This window comes from Henckelia pumila, unplaced genomic scaffold, assembly GCF_033568475.1.
Source record: "Henckelia pumila isolate YLH828 unplaced genomic scaffold, ASM3356847v2 CTG_525:::fragment_3, whole genome shotgun sequence".
Classification (NCBI taxonomy): Eukaryota; Viridiplantae; Streptophyta; class Magnoliopsida; order Lamiales; family Gesneriaceae; genus Henckelia; species Henckelia pumila.
The window spans coordinates 2,566,722-2,584,867 of record NW_027331857.1 but is presented as its reverse complement, the minus strand read 5'-3'; the positions used below and the strand labels follow the sequence as shown (position 1 = coordinate 2,584,867).

The window sequence follows — 18,146 nt, the reverse complement described above, 5'->3', positions numbered from 1 at the left end:
AGAATTAAATTGACTCACCTTTGAAAAGAGATTGGCTAATCTTATGTCTCCTTCCCGTAGCTTTCTTTCTCTAAATAGATAGCCTTGTCTTTCAAACTCAAGGAAAGAAAAGGCAGAACAATGAGCCTTAGATTATCAATCCAAATTTTCAAACTAGGCAGAGAAATAAAACTACCTTAACGACTCGAGATCACTCCACTGAAGAGAGCACCGTGAAGCTCAAAAGTTTCCAGGAGTCTTGAGGGAGAGAAAATTCTGTTTCCATAAACTTTGATTCGGTTGCTGCCAATACAAGATTTGTGTCCAAAATCTCGGTCATCAGATCTTGGAAAAAGGTAAGAAGAGATCTTTCCATATTAGCGTAATCTTGCCGACTAAGTTTTGGGATTTCACATCCCTCCCTCCTTATGAGAAGTTTCGTCCTCGAAACTTGAATTAACTTGCTCTTCAAATAAATAGGGATATTTCTCTTGCATATTTTCTTTCAACTCCCAAGTAGCTTCTCTTTCAGTGTGATTTGACCATTGCACTTTGACGCACTATTCGAATAGGAACTTCTTCATATTTCAGCTCTTCATTCAGATTACCATCAGTCACTAGTGGCTCAGCTTCTAAAATATGATTTGAGTTTGGAACATACTTTCTTAGCTGTGAAACATGAAACACATTGTGAACCCTTGACATAGCAGGTGGTAAAGCTAGTCGATAAGTCAATGTTCCTACTTTGTCGAGGATCTCAAATGGTCCCACATATCTTGGGTTCAATTTTCCAGCTCTGCAAAATCTCACGACTCCTTTCATAGGCGAAAGTTTGACGTAAGCCTTTTCGCCTACTTCAAATTCCAAAGGTCTCCTTTTTAAGTTTGCCCAACTTTTCTGGCGATCTTGTGCAGCTTTAAGTTTTTCTTTGATTATTGCAACCTTTCCCACTGTCTCCTGAATAATTTCGAGTCCAATAACAGCCTTTTCTCCGACTTCATCCCAATAGAGAGGAGAACGACATTTTCTCCCATACAGCGCTTCATACGGAGCCATTCCAATGCTGCTATGGTAGCTGTTGTTGTAAGCAAACTCGATTAAAGGTAAATGTTCGCTCCAATTGCTGCTAAAATCCAGGGCACATGCCCGCAGCATATCTTCAAGGGTTTGGATTGTCCTCTCAGTTTGGCCATCAGTTTGAGGGTGATAAGCCGTACTGAGTGTGACTCTACTCCCCATAGCTTGCTGAAAGCTCTTTCAAAAGCGCGATACAAATCTTGGATCTCTGTCCGACAAGATACTGACTGGAACCCCATGTAGCCGAACTATATTATCCATATATAGTGTAGCTAATTTGTCCAAACTATACTTCATGCGCACTGGTAGGAAATGCGCAGATTTTGTGAGTCTATCTACGATAACCCAAATACCATCATGCCTCTGTTTTGATTCAGGGAGTCCCACCACAAAATCCATGGAAATGTGCTCCCATTTCCATTCCGGGATTTTTAATGGTTGGAGTAGCCCTCCAGGTCGCTGATGTTCTACTTTAACCTGTTGGCATACTTGACACTTAGAGACGAATTCTGCGACATCCTTCTTCATTCCATTCCACCAAAAATTTCCTTTTAGATCTCTATACATCTTTGTACTCCCCGGATGTACTGAAAACTTTGACTTGTGTGCTTCAGACATGACTTCATTCCGAAGATCATTGACGTCTGGTACCCACAAACGTCCTTTCATCCAAAGGACTCCTTTGTCATCCACTTGAAAGTCTGGTAATTTTCCCTCTTTGATTTGTTTCTTGAACTCAGCCAACGACGGATCCAGCTCTTGACTCAATTTGACTGTTTCTTGGAGACACGGTTGAGCCGTTAATGAAGCTAGAATCTTCTTGCTTATGTCTTTTCGACTCAAGGCGTCAGCCACTTTATTGGCCTTACCTGGATGGTAGCTTATGATTAGATCGTAATCTTTTAAGAGTTCGATCCATCTTCTTTGTCTCATATTCAGCTCCTTCTGCGTGAATAAATATTTGAGACTTTGGTGATCAGTGAAAATTTCACACTTGGCACCGTAGAGGTAATGTCTCCAAATTTTCAGTGCGAACACCACTGCTGCTAACTCAAGATCATGAGTGGGGTAGTTTTTCTCATGAGGTTTCAATTGTCTAGATGCTTAGGAGATCACTCTCCCTTCTTGCATTAGCACGCATCCCAAACCTTCCTTTGATGCATCACTATAAATTGCAAAATCTTTTCCTTCCTCAGGTAGCACTAGTACTGGTGTAGATGCTAACCTTTCTTTCAAGGTCCCGAAACTCTTTTCACAGTCTTCATTCCAATCGAACTTTACGTTCTTCTGGGTGAGTTTTGTAAGAGGTATAGCTATTGAGGAAAATCCTTCTACAAATTTTCGATAATAGCCAGCCAACCCCAGGAAGCTTTGAATTTTGGTCACTGACTTGGGTCTGGGCCAGTCTGTTATTGCTTCAACTTTCTTGGGATCCACTGAGACTCCGGCTGCTGAGATAATGTGTCCCAAGAATGCCACACTCCTTAACCAAAATTCACACTTCTTGAATTTGACATAGAGTTTATTCTCCCTTAAGGTTTGCAGTGTAATACGAAGATGTTCTTTGTGATCCTCTTCACTAGGTGAGTATACGAGGATATCATCAATAAAAACCACCACGAACCTATCAAGAAACTGTTTGAACACTCGGTTCATGAGGTCCATAAATGCTGCAGGGGCATTTGTCAAGCCGAACGACATTACTAAAAATTCGTAGTGCCCATATCTTGTTCAGAAAGCCGTCTTCGGAATATCTTCTGCCTTGACCTTCAACTGGTGATAGCCCGACCGCAGATCTAGTTTGGAGAAAACAGTAGCTCCTTTAAGTTGATCAAACAAGTCATCTATCCTTGGAAGAGGATACTTGTTCTTGATTGTGATCTTGTTGAGTTCTCTGTAATCTATACACAGTCTCATGCTTCCATCCTTCTTCTTGACAAATAAGACTGGGGCTCCCCACGGGGATGCACTCGGTCTAATTTGCTTCTTGTCCAGCAACTCTTGCAGTTGCTCTTTCAATTCCTTGAGTTCCGCTGGTGCCATTCGGTAAGGAGCTTTCGAAATCGGAGCAGCACCAGGTTCTAGCTGAATTTCAAATTCAATCTCTCGGTCTGGAACCATTCCGGGCAGTTCCTCCGGAAAGACATCCAAAAACTCTCGTACAATCAGAAGGTCTTCTAGTTGGAGCTCTGGCTCTTCTTTTACCTCGCTCACCATAGCTAGGTAAACTTCTTCGCGACCTTTTATCGCCTTCCATGCTTGGGAGGCCGACAAGAGGGGTTTTCGCATCTTGATCTTACCTTGGAATGTAATTTCTTCGTGGTTTGGGGTTCGAAGTTTAACATTCTTATCCCGACAGTTAACCACTGCATGGTTTCTAGACAACCAATCCATCCCAAGGATAACATCAAATTCTACCATGTTGAGTTCAACCAAATCAGCATCAAAGATTTGTTCACAGACACACATCTTACATTTCCTATGTATCTTGAGTGTCTCAATTATCTTGTTAGTAGGGGTTGCTACTCTCAGTGGTTCAGTTAGTTTCTCATGGACAAGCCCTATCTTCTTAGTAAATCTCTTAGATATAAATGAATGAGTGACATCACAATCAAATAAAACATATGCAGGCTTAGTATTGATTAAAATAGTACCTGCCACGACTTCATTCGCGTCATCAGCCTCTTCTTGTGTGATAGCAAACACACGGGCGTTGGGCTTTGTCTCTTTAGGTTGGGCCTGTGTAGCACTACCATTCAGCCCGGTCCTTGGCTTCACAGGATCAGGAAAATCAGACATTCGGTGTCCCAATTTGCCACAGTTAAAACAAGCGCCAGTCTTCCGACGACACTCCCCTTCGGTCGAAAATTGTAGGTAGGACATGGTTTGATCATTGGTCGATTAGGCACAGAGGCAGTTCCCTTGAACGATCCACCAGATTGGTTCGGGCGCTTGGGTGTTGGCCCGATAGCAGAAGATTGACCAGACAGAGGTCGTTTGTTCTTGAAGTCGTCTTCCCGACGTTTGATATCCGATTCAGCTCGGATAGCTGCTCCCATCAAGTCTGCAAAGTTGGCAGGTTGAAAAACTGCTAATGCCGACTGGATTCGGCTATTCAATCCCTTTTTGAAGCGGTGCAGCTTCAGTTCATCATCTCCCATAATGGTAGGGGCATAAGATCCAAGCTCATTAAACTTAGAAGTGTACTCCACCACTATCATATCTGAAGTTTGTATGAGAATTTCAAATTCACTTAGCTTCTGAATTCGAACCTCAGCTGGAAAATACTGCTTCAGGAACGCAGTGCGAAACTGTTGCCATGTGATTGCTCCAGCAGCTAACATAGCAGGCAAGACAGCTTCCCACCATTTCCTTGCTTTATCCTCCAGAAAAGGAATTGTTACCTCCACTTTAAGTGCTTCAGGGACTTCAAGTAAACGCAATTGGTCCTCCATTTTCTTCATCCAATTTCTTCCCACTTCTGGGTCAGCATCTCCCTTAAACATTTCAGTTCGGTTCTTACGGAGCGATTCATAATGGAATTTGACTCCGTTCTGAGCAGGTGGGGGAGGTGGCGGATTGCCGTTGCCATTGGTATTTCCCATCCCTTGGAGGGTCGTTGCTACTATTGCTGCGATAGCCTCAAGGTCTTCTCGGCTCAGATTGATTCATATGATTGTTGTTGCGTGTTCTTGGGAGTTCTCCGGCCATTTCCTACAGTAAGGGAGTTCTAAGAGTTTGTCGAAACATGATACTTAAAAAAAGAAAGGAAATAGCAGAATAAAATGAATCAATAAATAATCCCAAGAATAAAAGTTATTTTATTGATTCTCAAATTGTCATGAAGCAAAACAAACCAAGTCTCAAAACATCAAGGTATCTTGCTGAATCAAACAAAAACAATGCTGAATAAAAGGACTAAGCTAGATGAAAGCCTAATCAATAATCTCTCCATCGCCCATGGCTTCATTTTTCGCAGGAACAATTTCGGGGTTCTCTTCTGCCACCATGTCTACTTGTTGTAGGTGATTGATATGCTCGAGCAGGGCTGCGTTAAATTCATCACTAGCTTGCACAGAGTTTTGCAATACTTGCACTTGGTGTTGGAGTTCTAACGTTGCCATCATTAGTGAAGTCCTCAATGACTCGATAACTTGCTCCTTGCTTCGAACAACGTTTTTGTGAGCCTTGACTTTGGTGCGAGCCATCTTCCTAGAAAAAAATGGAAAATTTTGAGTCCGAAAACTTTCCTAAAACGGCAAAAACGCAATTTCGGAGGCTTAAACGATTGAATTCGGGCTAAAAGCGTCATTAGTCATACATAGTATGTGTTTAACTCAGAAGATCGTTTCAGGTCAGGATACGTAGGGCTTTGGTCAAAATTTGACAACGTCAAATTTCCAAACCAGTCTATTATCATAAATAAACTTCAAAACATTGTCTTACAACTCGATAAATCCAAATAACAAAACCAATGCGGAAGCGTCGATTCCTTGGACTTTCTTCTATGAGTGGAAGGAAAAGTGACTAACAACTTATTAGCAACTTGCCTTTGAAAAGTCTTGAGAATTAAATTGACTCACCTTTGAAAAGAGATTGGCTTGCCGACTAAGTTTCGGGATTTCACAATCTAGGCTTGTGTAGATACAAAAAGCTTCTGGAGGTTAATCTCCATCGTCGAATCAAATAAATCTTAGTCATTCATTGTAGGAAGCCACTACTATAAAAGGGAGGATCCCTCATTTGTAAATCACCAAATTGAATGTAATACAAAGCATTTTCAAATTTATGTTATGTTCTCACTTAAATACTTTCATACACACTTTGCGTTATAAAGGCTGCTTTGCTAATACTCGAAAACATAAAGCTTGGATTAAAGAAAACAAGTAACTAAGATTACCATATTTCTTACTGAAACAAAAGCAGCACCAAAAGGAACATTTCATTTTGTTTATTTGTCTAACGATTTTATTTTATTTTTTTGCTACAATACAAATAAATCTACAAAATCACTTTGCTTTTATGACCGTCATATCATGACTCACTAAGAAGTTATAATGATCGGAGAAATAACAGGACTTCCCATATAATCAATTGTCTTAGATGATAAAACTGGCAACACACAATGCTTGAAACGTGTAAAAATATATATTTCTATTAGTATTTTTTATGGACAAAGTATAACACAATTTTATCATAAATCAAACGTTCAAAACAAGTATTCAAGATCACGAATAAAAAGTACAAAAAAGGTATTTCTCATGAAAGTTTAATAAAATTCTGTTTTTCTTTTCTTGATAACCTTTTCTTGGTGATTTATTTGACAAGTTTTCTTGATAATGTTATCTTGCGGCAGATTAATACTGATCAAGCATGAAACATGAGCATAACAAAGTGAAGATGCTGGAAACAGCCCCCGCCTACCATTGAAGTCAGGGCTGACGAGCATGTTCAGAGCCTTATGATTTACTTAACATGTTCGTGCGGACGTGTAACCGAATTTCTAATAAACAATAGATGTTGATATGTGAAAACGTACAACGAATTTTTGATATGATATGAACAACATGCCATGAATGTTCTAATTCCATTCACATGTTTGTGCGGACATACAACAGAATTTTTTATCTACAATAGAAGGTGCCATATTTTGCATAGCACCTTTTAGATAGTCATTTTCTGTAGCATAGAAAATTCATTTGTAAAGTTGATATATTCAAGAATTATATTCCAGACTACATTGGCCGAAAGCTTTCAGTCCAGCAGAGAATTTTTTATGCTAAATGACATAGAAAATTTTGATTCATGCTAAGATGACAAACAGATCAAATTGGATTTCAAGCAACAGTTAAAGCTGAGCATGACTAATTTATTATCAGTTTTATTGTTGCATAATTTATTATATGCAATTTTAATTATACGAACTTATTAGTAATCTTCGTACCCAAATACATCATATCTCAGTGTTTCCTCAACTTTTTTTATGCTCTACTTTCTCTATCACAATTTGTTTTTCAAAATATTTTTACCTTCAAATAAATAAATTATGTTTGAGCATTGCTACCAATACTAGAACCCTATTGGGTGATGAGAGTGGTCAACGGGTCACACACAGATAGAGTCAAACGCGCACAACAACTCATCGTCATCACGGCTCATGAGAAACATTATTGGATCGGACTTAACATATGAACATCGTGCGTAAATGGGGATCAAATCTACAGTATCTTGATTATATATATATATATATATATATGTATTTCTCTATGCGCCACCATCATAGGGTTTGCACTCGATGCAGCATGGCCTTGCATGCTAGTCTGGCCATCAGTCACGGTTTGAACAGAACCACTACAATAGGCTTTCTCCATTATGTCGGATAGTACATGGACGTATACCTCCATAATCAGGGTTTGAATTTTCGGGTACGCAGTATGTCGATGGAGGTGGAAAAATTTGAGAGAGACGTTATTTTGCAGGATGTTTTGAGTGAGAGGAATTTCAGTTGCTTCAAACTGGAGTGGGAAATGGGGGCCTTCCATGCACTTGAGGCATGCTATGGCCTCATCAGCGAGGTCGTTGATAAGAAACGAAGGTTGCGATAAGATTTTACATATGGCATTGCTAAAGCTTATCCGTTCAAACCAAAGCCATAGTCCCATGACCTACAGGCATTCCAAGGGATTTTGCCAAAGATCCAGCACAAGAATGGCATACAGTTGCCTATCAATTTTTGAAAAATCCTGGATTCCTCTAGTGAAACAGGTGGAATAAACGCATCCATGAGAATATCCACAGCTGGGAGACACCAAACCTGTTAAGCATGAAATTCAAACATGAATTCCAAGTAAAAACTTAGATATAACAAAATAACAAAAGCAAAACAGAGAAACAGGAGTTGTGATAGAGTATTAAGTAGCAGTAACCACCAGCCACCCAGAAAATCAAGAAAAACAACATCAAGAATGTGTGCTGGTGTGTGTACGCAGGGGAGGAAATGAATTAAATATGCTAAATGAATGAGAATCTATGCACATGAACTAAATAAAATGAAGAAGAATGCATGTTATCTGAGCAAGATAGACCATTCAGACTATCCAAACAAGGAGATCGCATTCATTCAACAAAAATTAACAACAAATCATAAATTTATTGAAATGGGTGAATAAGTAGCTGATAGGGTGATATGGATATTGATTATCAGCTAAATGTCACGAAACGACACCTTCATGCGCATTCTGGAATTCTCTAAGTGTGGTGAATTGTAGAGACTGCGCAACTCCTAGAACTTTCTTGATCATTCATAGTTTAGACATGCATAGCGTTATCTATAATACAGTTGTATATATAGGACTTATGTAGAATTATGTAGATAAAAGCATCTAGGATTGTGTAGATGCAAGAAGCTTCTGGAGGTTAATCTCGACCGTCGAATCAAATAGATCTTAGTCGTTTATTGTAGGAAGCCACTACTATAAAAAGAAGGATCCCTCATTTGTAAATTACCAAATTGAACGTAATACAAAGCATTCTCAAAGTTCTGTTATGTTCTCACTTAAATACTTCCATACATACTTTGCGTTATAAAAGCTGCTTAGCTAATACTCAAAAACATAAAGCTTGGATTAAAGAAAACAAGTAACTAAGATTAGCATATTTCTTATTGAAACAAAAACAGCACCAAAAGGAACATTTCATTATGTTTATTTGTCCGACGATTTTTTTTTTTTTGCTACAATACAAATAAATCTACAAAATCACTGTGCTTTTATGACGTCACATCATGACTCACTAAAAAGTTATAATGATCGGAGAAATAACAGGACTTTCCATATAATCAACTGTCTTAGATAATAAAACTGGCAACACACGATGCTTGAAACATATAAACATATATATTTCTATTAGTATTTTTATGGACAAAGTATAACACAGTTTTATCATAAATCAAACGTTCAAAACAAGCAGTCAAGATCATGAATAAAAAGTACAAAATAGGTATTTCTCATGCAAAGTTTAATAAAATTTTGTTTTTCTTTTCTTTTCTTGATAACCTTTTCTTGGTGATTTATTCGACAAGTTATCTTGCGGAAGATTAATACTGATCAAGCATGAGACAGGAGCACAACAAAGTGAAGATGCTGGAAACAGCCCCCGCCTACCATTGAAGTCAGGGCTGACGAGCATGTTCAGAACCTTATGATTCACTTAACATGTTCGTGCGGACATGTAACTGAATTTCTAATAAACAATAGATGCTGCTATGTGAAGACGTACAACGAATTTTTGATCTGAGATGACCAACATGCCATGAATGTTCTAATTCCATTCACATGTTTGTGCGGACGTACAACGAAATTTTTTATCTACAATAGAAGGTGCTATGTTTTGCATAGCACTTTCTAGATAGTCATTTTTTGTAGCATAGAAGATTCATTTATAAATCTGATGGTCTGATACATTCAAGAATTATATTCCAGACTACTTTGACAAAAGCTTTCAGTCCAGCGGAGAATTTTTTATGCTAAGATGACATAAAATTTTTTGATTCATGCTAAGATGGCAAACAGATCAAATTGGATTGCAAGCAAGGGTTAAAGCTGAGCATAACTAATTTATTATCAGTTTTATTGTTGCATAATTTATTATGTGCAATTTAATTATACGAATGTATTAGTAATATTCGTACCCAAATAAATCATCTCGCAGTGTTTCCTCAACTTCTTTATGCTCTACTTTTTCTATCACAATTTGTTTTTAAAAATATTTATACCTTTAAATAAATAAAATTATGTTTGAGCATGGCTACCAATACTAGAACCCTATTGGATGATGAGAGTGGTCAACTAGTCACAGTTTCACACACAGAAAGAGTCAAACGCGCACAACTCATCGTCATCACGGCTCATGAGAAACATTATTGGATCGTACTTAACATATGAACATCGTGGGTAAATGGGATCAAATCTACAGTATCTTGATTATATATATATATATATATATATTTCTCTATGCGGCCGTACAGTATTTGACACAACTATTCCCACCGGCCACTCCAAACACAAAGTTTCTTTAATATATAGCGCCCACCACACCTTCCTCCTTTTTCCAAGTGTGCAAAAATGGCGGAAACGAAGGTGGATGGAGGAAGCCCGTCTCTTTTCTCACCATACAAGATGGGAAGATTCAATCTTTCTCACAGGTACTGAATCTCCTCCCTCAAAACAAAGTGATTAATTCTTCAATTTTCGATCTTGTTTGTTTAAAATGATGAATCTTGTGTTGTGGGCAGGGTGGTTCTTGCTCCCATGACCAGATGCAGGGCTTTGAACAGTATTCCCCAGCCTGCCCTTGCTCGATATTACTCACAGAGAGCTACAGATGGTGGATTTCTCATCACAGAGGGCACCATGATCTCCCCCACTGCTGCAGGGTAATTTCGTAAATTCATCCTATGGTCGGGGAAAATAACCCATTATAATTATTGCCCAGTTAACTAGTTGCTTTTTGAAAAGCTTCCGTGTGGTCCAACCCCATTAATATTATTCTGATGCTTATTGATAAATAATTGCCAAAAAAAAAAAAATAATAATAATTTAATGAGTTAAAAAAAAAGCCCAAATTCTTGCGGTATACGTGTTTTTTAAGCGTTTACACGTAAATTTATGTTTTTAAAAAAATGAAGTTTTCGAAGTCAAAAATATCATCTCGATCAATAAAAGTATATGTATTTATTTTCTTCACCGCAATTTTTCGTATAATATTATGCATACATAATAGACGCTTAAAAAAGTACTTGTACCAGAAAAATTCGTCAGCGAAGGGACTTTAGCTACAAGACTAAAGTCTAACTTTAGGGACTTTTTGGCTCCTTCAATTTTTAGGGAGTCAACTATTAAATATTCCCTTTTCTTCAGATGAAAAATATTATTTACAATCTATTTCTTTTAATTTTAACTTCTTGGCTTATTAATTTCTATTAGTTTGTTCATATTCTAATCATCAAAACATATTCTTTTGTTAATTTCTTGATCATATGCACTTACCATACTTGCAGACGCAATTTAAGCACTATCAGAGCCAAGTGAATAATTATATCCTATGTTATATAAATACCAACACTTATAATTATGTTTTACATTGCGCTAAAGTCACCGAAAGTTCCATCAGAATTCGATCACTCGGCAATGAATGTAAAGATTAGTTATTCAATCAAAATTTAAAGTTAAATAATCCAAAAGAAGATGAAAGATGGCAATGTTATTGGTTTCATTTGTATTTTCCGTTTACTGTTCGAATCCATGCAGGTTTCCACACGTGCCAGGTATTTTTAACAAGGAGCAAGTGGAGGCGTGGAGGCCAGTTGTGGATGCTGTTCATGCCAAGGGTGCTATTATCTTCTGTCAATTGTGGCATGTTGGCCGAGCTTCTCATCAAGGTACTGCCTTTTTTTAGTCCATGAAATGTATAGTATCTCTGATTCGATATTTGTCGGTATAATTCCGTTGATTGTGCGTCAGTGTTGCTTATAAAGGGTCTTCTTTTGATCTGATTATCAACTGTACATGTTCTTATTGTACCAAAATTTGTGAGAACATGTGTTAAATTGATGTTATTTAGATGTTTGAAGTTGAATCCCATCATTTTTCTAGCGTTTTGTCCCATGATGAAATTAACATGTTCTTGGTTGCGTGCTCAGCGCTTCAGCCTGGTGGAATCGCTCCGCTTTCATCCACGGACAAGCCAATATCCAACAGGTGGAGGGTGCTTTTGCCGGACGGGAGTCACGCGATTTACCCGAAACCACGTAAATTGGAAACTCCTGAGATCCCTGAGCTGGTAGAACACTATCGTCAGGCCGCCCTGAATGCTATTGAAGCAGGTCAGCAAAAGTTGTAATATTGATCAACCATGTGATTGCTTTTAGTTCAGCATTTGAATTCTTGTGCTTTTCGTCGTGTGACGATTTTACATATGATGAAAATAAAACGTGTAGAAGCATTATGGTAGTTCAATAAACGTTCCAATGATATCTTTTTGTTATAATGAAAGATTCCCATGCAGTCATCAAAATGTTAGCACAGTTTTTTTACTCTTGAAGTTCTCAGATATGAATGGAGTGAGTTCCTTTTATTGCCTCTAATGATTGCAAGACGAACAGGTTTCGATGGTATCGAGATCCACGGGGCTCACGGGTATCTCATCGATCAATTTTTGAAGAACGGAATCAACGAAAGATCAGACGAGTATGGTGGATCTCTAGAAAACCGCTGCAAATTCTTGACACAGTTAGTTCAAGCAACCGTGTCAGCCATCGGAGCTGACCGAGTAGGCGTCAGAATTTCGCCTGCAATAGACCACCTCGACGCAATGGACTCAAACCCACTCACCCTCGGGCTCGCAGTAGTGGAGAGGCTCAACAAGATTCAAACAGATCATGGCTCAAAACTGGCGTATCTCCATGTGACTCAGCCCCGATACACGGCCTACGGGCAAACAGAGTCAGGTAGACATGGCAGTGTGGAAGAGGAGGCACAATTCATGAGGACTTGGCGAAGGGCGTACAAGGGAACTTTCATATGTAGCGGCGGATTCACTAGACAGCTAGGAATCGAGGCCGTGGCTCAGGATGAAGCCGATTTGGTGGCGTACGGGCGGTTCTTTATTTCGAATCCAGACTTGGTGAAGAGACTCGAGATCAATGCACCTCTGACCAGGTACATCAGGGCTACCTTTTATACGCATGATCCCGTCGTGGGATACACGGACTACCCTTTTCTGGGAAGCGATGCCGCGAAAAACGTCCCCCTGTCGCGTCTTTGAACGACGGCATTGCAATGTCTAGAGCATTATAGCTTGTTGATCATGGTCCGCAATGGCCTGACCTGATGCAGAGTTTAATTGAATGTTGTGTGTATTTTGTGCAATATAGCATGATATTTGTTGAAAATGCTTTGTAAAACTCGAGGTTTACATATGAACTTGTGTATTTGTTGAGAGGAAAATTATTATGAACATTGGATTCTATGTAAGGGTATTAACTTTACGATAGGTTCAATTTTAATTTTGGCCATATGAGATTCATATATTTTCATGTATTCTACATGTTCAAATCAATTTTAATTAACCATTAGATATATCATTAAGATATTATCTTTTTACTAACATGAACTCAACCATAATTAGGGTTGTCAATTTGGGCCTGATGGCGGGTTGAAAATACACCAGCTCAACCAACCCGCCAAAAAATAAAAAATATGAAAAATTTTAAAAAAATCATATATAGTTAAAAACTAATTAACAATAAATATAAATTATATACATTTTAAAACTAATTAACAATAAATAGTATAAAATTTTAAAATTAATCAATTAAACATAAATTATAATAAATCATATAAATAATTTAGAGCTTATAATCATTTATAAAATATTTCAAATAATATAACTTGTTCAAAACTAATCAATCATGCATAAAATATTTAAAATATTAATAATAATATAATTCTAAAAAATGAAAAAAAAAATAAAAATTGGCGGACCGGCCGGCTCGCGGCCCAAACAGGTCAGCCCTTTTCGGCCCACATCGGCCCACCAAAAGCATGACCCAACCTACTCTTTTTTAATGGTGGAGCGGATTGGCCCAACGAACCAAACCCAAATTAACAATAACTATATGTAATCTAGGGTTGACAAAATTGACAAAATTCTCGACCTTTCCAAATTCCCAACTCGTTCCTGCCCCGAATTTTTCCTATCCCGAATTTTCCCAACCCGATCAATTTTGAGAACGAGATCGGGATCAACAATTCTATCCGACGAGATTTCCGATCCAACCCAAATATATTAATAATATTTTTTAATTAGATTTTTTAATTAAAAAGATAGAAATATGTTTTTTTTATAATTATAATATAAGTTTTAAAATTAACGTTCCAAAACAGGGCAAATCGGCCTAGAACCGTTAAACTGGTTCGATCGGTTCATTTATTTTTATTTAAAAATAATTTTTTTAAAAAAATTAAATTATTTCTTATATTCCTTGAAATAAAATTCCTATATTTAAAATTTAAAGTTTTACTTTTGGTTATAAATACATGATTATTTGGTTTTAAACTTTTAAAAAATAGTATTTTATTAGTATTTGAGCTTATTTTGATTTATTTTTGTTTATAAAATATATAAATAATTATATTTAATATTTTGATTATATATATATATATATATATATATATATTTTGTGTAGATTTTAGACTTCGGTAAATATATAATTTATTATATATGTACATATTTAAAGTTTTTAAAATTTAAAATATATCAATTATTATATTATATTATTACTTTATATAATATAACAAAATTTCAGTCCGACCGTTTTTAAGGATTTATCGATTCAATTGTCAATTCAATTATGAAAACACTGAGTATATTATCAAATCAGAGATGAGGCTTTCAAAAACGGATTTTTGAAACGGAATGTTCCGTCTCAAACTTCTTTTTTAAACCAAAAAATGGGCTTTAGAGACATATTTCCGCCTCTCAAGCCTTGTTTTCTTGACAAACCTCCACACACATACATACATATATGTAAGGATTAAACCAATTTAATTTTATATTTATTTATATGTTATTTATGTTAAATAATTATTTGTTTAAATAAATCAATGAAAAATAATAAGATATTGTCTACTTTAATTATATAGTATAGATGTATAATTAAAGACACAACCTACATAATTTTATTTAAAAAAATTATAAATATCTATAAAGTTTAATAAAAAAATCTATAGGAGTCCATGAAATTTTGTTTGCAATAAGAATCTATCAAAACTTTTTAAAAGGACGGACTTTTATAGATTTGATAAGATTTTTTCATTTTTTTTTTGAAATAAACTCATGAGAAAAGGCTTGAGATATTGTTATCTAAAATATATTTGAAATCCATGAATTTTAAATTTTTCGATCGAAACACAACCTTAATTTTTATTTCAAAAAAAGCTTGACGGAGTTAAGAATCATGAGAATGGCTAGAGCCTAATGAACTTCGTCTGTTTTCACCAAATGCATACGCGTGTATATATATATATAATATATGGATACAGAGAGATATATGTCGTGCATGCATGCCCGAGACTCAACACGCTCATATATACTCCATCCATCTCTACCTCATATATAATCCATTTTATATCTTTATTTTTTTCGAAATTTCCAATCAATTATATATATCTATGAGTATGACGAGAGGGAAGATGAGTATTTTTGAGCTGGTCCGAGTTCGGATTGAGAAATTTTTTGAAATTATTTTCGTCAACCCGACCCGAATCCACCATCAGACCCACCCGAATTGACACCCATGATCGTAAGATATTATCAGTACATCCAATAATGATATATTTATTTTATTTTTACAAAAATATGGATCCAACGTTCCAAATTAATTCCCACGTATAAAAATAATAAAGATGGATGGTTGGATATACACTTGAACTCCAACGGGACGTAGTTGGGTTGTAGTTGAACTCTACGGAGCCAGCCTGTCAGCCCCCAATCCTCCCCACCTGGCTGTTCATATATATTAACAGATAAGCAAACATGCAAAACCCTTTAATTAGCTACCGAAGAAGAAAGAGAGCAAAAAATAAAAATAAAAATAAAAATCTGCTAATTACTAAAAGGGTATACTAAAAAATTCAACAGATTTTTTTAATTATAATCATGAGTCTGTTTGGAATTGGAAGCAGGTATCTTAATTAGTATACGATGCATGTATCCGATCGTATTATTTTATTTTTGCTGCATGCACATATATATATATATATATATATGGATGAATATATAGTACTTCTTGATTTCGTAGCTTGGTTTTAACTCTTAATCCGAATCTGGGGGCCTTTTAAGACAGTGGTTTTCGTGATAAATTATTGGATCTTCATTGGTTATGTTCAATGTATCGATCAAGTTTCGTTTTTTTTGCATGCAGCAATCTTGTTCTTAATATTTTTTTTTTTCTAAAAAATTGATTTCTTGCACCTTTAATGGCCTCTTAATTTACACGCACTTCTATATTTTCGATCTTCTTTTTTCTTTTTTTCTTTTTTTTGCCATGTGTGCTGACTTAATTTCTTTAATATTTAATAGTAGCAGCAAAAACAAGAAAACTTTCCGTATTAAGAAGAATTCCCCTTCTAGCAGTAAGGTATGTAAATATCATGATTATCGAATTAATTATTTCACTTGTTAAGTGAAAATTTTGGTAATTTTTGGCTAATGAGTAAAAATTGTAAGCGTTAAATTCAACAAGCTTGAGTTTCAGGGCCGAAATTAAACCTGCATGCAAATGTGAAACATTTGATTGATTATTACATATACAATATGTATTGTATTTGATGCAGGGTTTGCTGCTACAGCCTCGTATTGATTCGACGCTGGGTAAGTATGGTAACTTAAGGGAAGTTGTGGTACTTCCCCAAGGAGAGGATATTAACGAATGGTTGGCCATAAATAGTAAGAATCTATACTTGTGATATATTCATTTGTCTCGAGCTCTTGTAGATTGTCTTTAGATGAAATCTGATTTCTGCTAAATCCTTTAAAGTTTCTCATACTGTATTATGTTTCTATAACTGTAATGTACCTATGAGTGATTGTGAAAAGGCTCGCAAGTTTGAGAGACTCTCACATTTAATAGACTGGTGTTTTGGATTCGAGCTCTCCGGCCTTGTGGCCGGATGAACTGCAACGTATATATGCATATCTATGCTGTCTCCAATGAACTCTCTTGGCGAGCATATCGAGTTATAATCTTCTTTTATGTAGTTATTGATCGAGTTATGATCATGATCGACCAAAGTTTGTCGTTTTCCGGTGTCCACGTACTGATCAGCGTCGTTTACCAACGACCTATGGTCGTTGTCTCGTTCCAAATTTTAGCGTATATCTTTAAATAAAGTGTGCTTATTCGATCTTCTTCTGAATAAATGCATTCATACTATGTCTTTTGTCGCGATCGATCTACTAAAAACAGAAGAGTACCATAGAGATCAGTGTTTGCCTGTTATGTTTTGGAGTTACTAGTTCTTTCTCCCTTATGCAGCTGTTGACTTCTTTAACCATGTAAGCGTTCTTTACGCGACTCTAACCGAGTTTTGCACACCAGAAACTTGTCCTAAGATGTCAGCTGGACCAAAGTAAGTTATCTGATTCATTGATGTACATATTTATCTTGTCTATATATATATATGTTCTTTGTTATGATATATATCTTCTGCAGCCTCTGACATGTTATATCAAAGTGGTTATGCTTAACTAATGGGAATCGTTTCAACTCATATGTCACACTTGATTTATGATCAGGATGTGCACTAAAGTTGCACAAGATTTGTGCATTGGCATTTGAAGTCATTCTTGGATGTGCAGGTTTGAGTACAGATGGGCTGATGGTGTGACCATAAAGAAGCCTATAGAGGTATCTGCACCGAAATATGTCGAGTATTTAATGGACTGGATCGAAGCTCAGCTCGAGGATGAGTCCATCTTTCCTCAACAAATAGGTACACATCCACACACAAATACACAATAAGTACATATATATCTCTAATGACATCAATACTCGAAGTTTCTTGATGAATTTCAGGCCAACCCTTCCCACCGAACTTCCAAGACGTCGTGAAAACCATACTAAAACGTCTTTTCCGTGTGTATGGGCATGTATATCACTCACATTACCAGAAGATATTGGGTCTAGAAGAAGAAACTCATCTCAACACTTGCTTCCAGCATTTTGTTCTGTTTACTTCGGTAATCTTTTTCATTATGGAGACGAACATACACTATCCAAACCCTATATTTTGTTCATATATCAAACTGTGGTTGATTTGAATGATGGTTGTGATTGGCATTGCATGACTCAATGCAGGAATTCGGCTTGATCGCCAAGGAAGAACTCGAGCCCCTCGATGAGCTGATCGAGCTAGTTTTACGATCCTAGCTAGCTGGAAACCTGCCCCTTGATTCACTTCTCAGTCTTGAGAAAAGTGTTGCATACGTAGGTTAAGTTGTCCGCAATGAAATTATACAGTAGTGGCTAA

At 36.6% G+C, this 18,146-nt stretch overlaps 3 protein-coding genes across 3 annotated transcripts; 2 read left to right on the top strand and 1 right to left on the bottom strand.

The window, feature by feature from the left end:
• Nucleotides 1-2,787: 2,787 nt before the first annotated feature.
• LOC140873102 (uncharacterized) lies at nucleotides 2,788-4,661 on the bottom strand. The gene is made up of 3 exons (XM_073276083.1): nucleotides 3,873-4,661; nucleotides 2,964-3,828; nucleotides 2,788-2,852 (listed from the first exon to the last, which is right to left on the bottom strand). The coding sequence occupies exons 1-3, from the start codon at nucleotides 4,659-4,661 to the stop codon at nucleotides 2,788-2,790; spliced, it is 1,719 nt and encodes a 572-aa protein (XP_073132184.1).
• A 5,329-nt stretch (nucleotides 4,662-9,990) lies between these two features.
• LOC140873030 (12-oxophytodienoate reductase 3) lies at nucleotides 9,991-13,102 on the top strand. The gene is made up of 5 exons (XM_073275997.1): nucleotides 9,991-10,258; nucleotides 10,349-10,489; nucleotides 11,364-11,494; nucleotides 11,756-11,938; nucleotides 12,218-13,102. Exons 1-5 carry the CDS (start codon nucleotides 10,179-10,181, stop codon nucleotides 12,877-12,879), a joined length of 1,197 nt encoding a protein of 398 aa, XP_073132098.1. The 5' UTR covers nucleotides 9,991-10,178; the 3' UTR covers nucleotides 12,880-13,102.
• A 2,672-nt stretch (nucleotides 13,103-15,774) lies between these two features.
• LOC140873280 (MOB kinase activator-like 1A) lies at nucleotides 15,775-18,142 on the top strand. Its single transcript, XM_073276367.1, has 7 exons — nucleotides 15,775-15,800; nucleotides 16,204-16,255; nucleotides 16,452-16,563; nucleotides 17,153-17,246; nucleotides 17,476-17,609; nucleotides 17,693-17,856; nucleotides 17,975-18,142. Exons 1-7 carry the CDS (start codon nucleotides 15,775-15,777, stop codon nucleotides 18,044-18,046), a joined length of 654 nt encoding a protein of 217 aa, XP_073132468.1. The 3' UTR covers nucleotides 18,047-18,142.
• The last annotated feature ends 4 nt before the right edge of the window (nucleotides 18,143-18,146 follow it).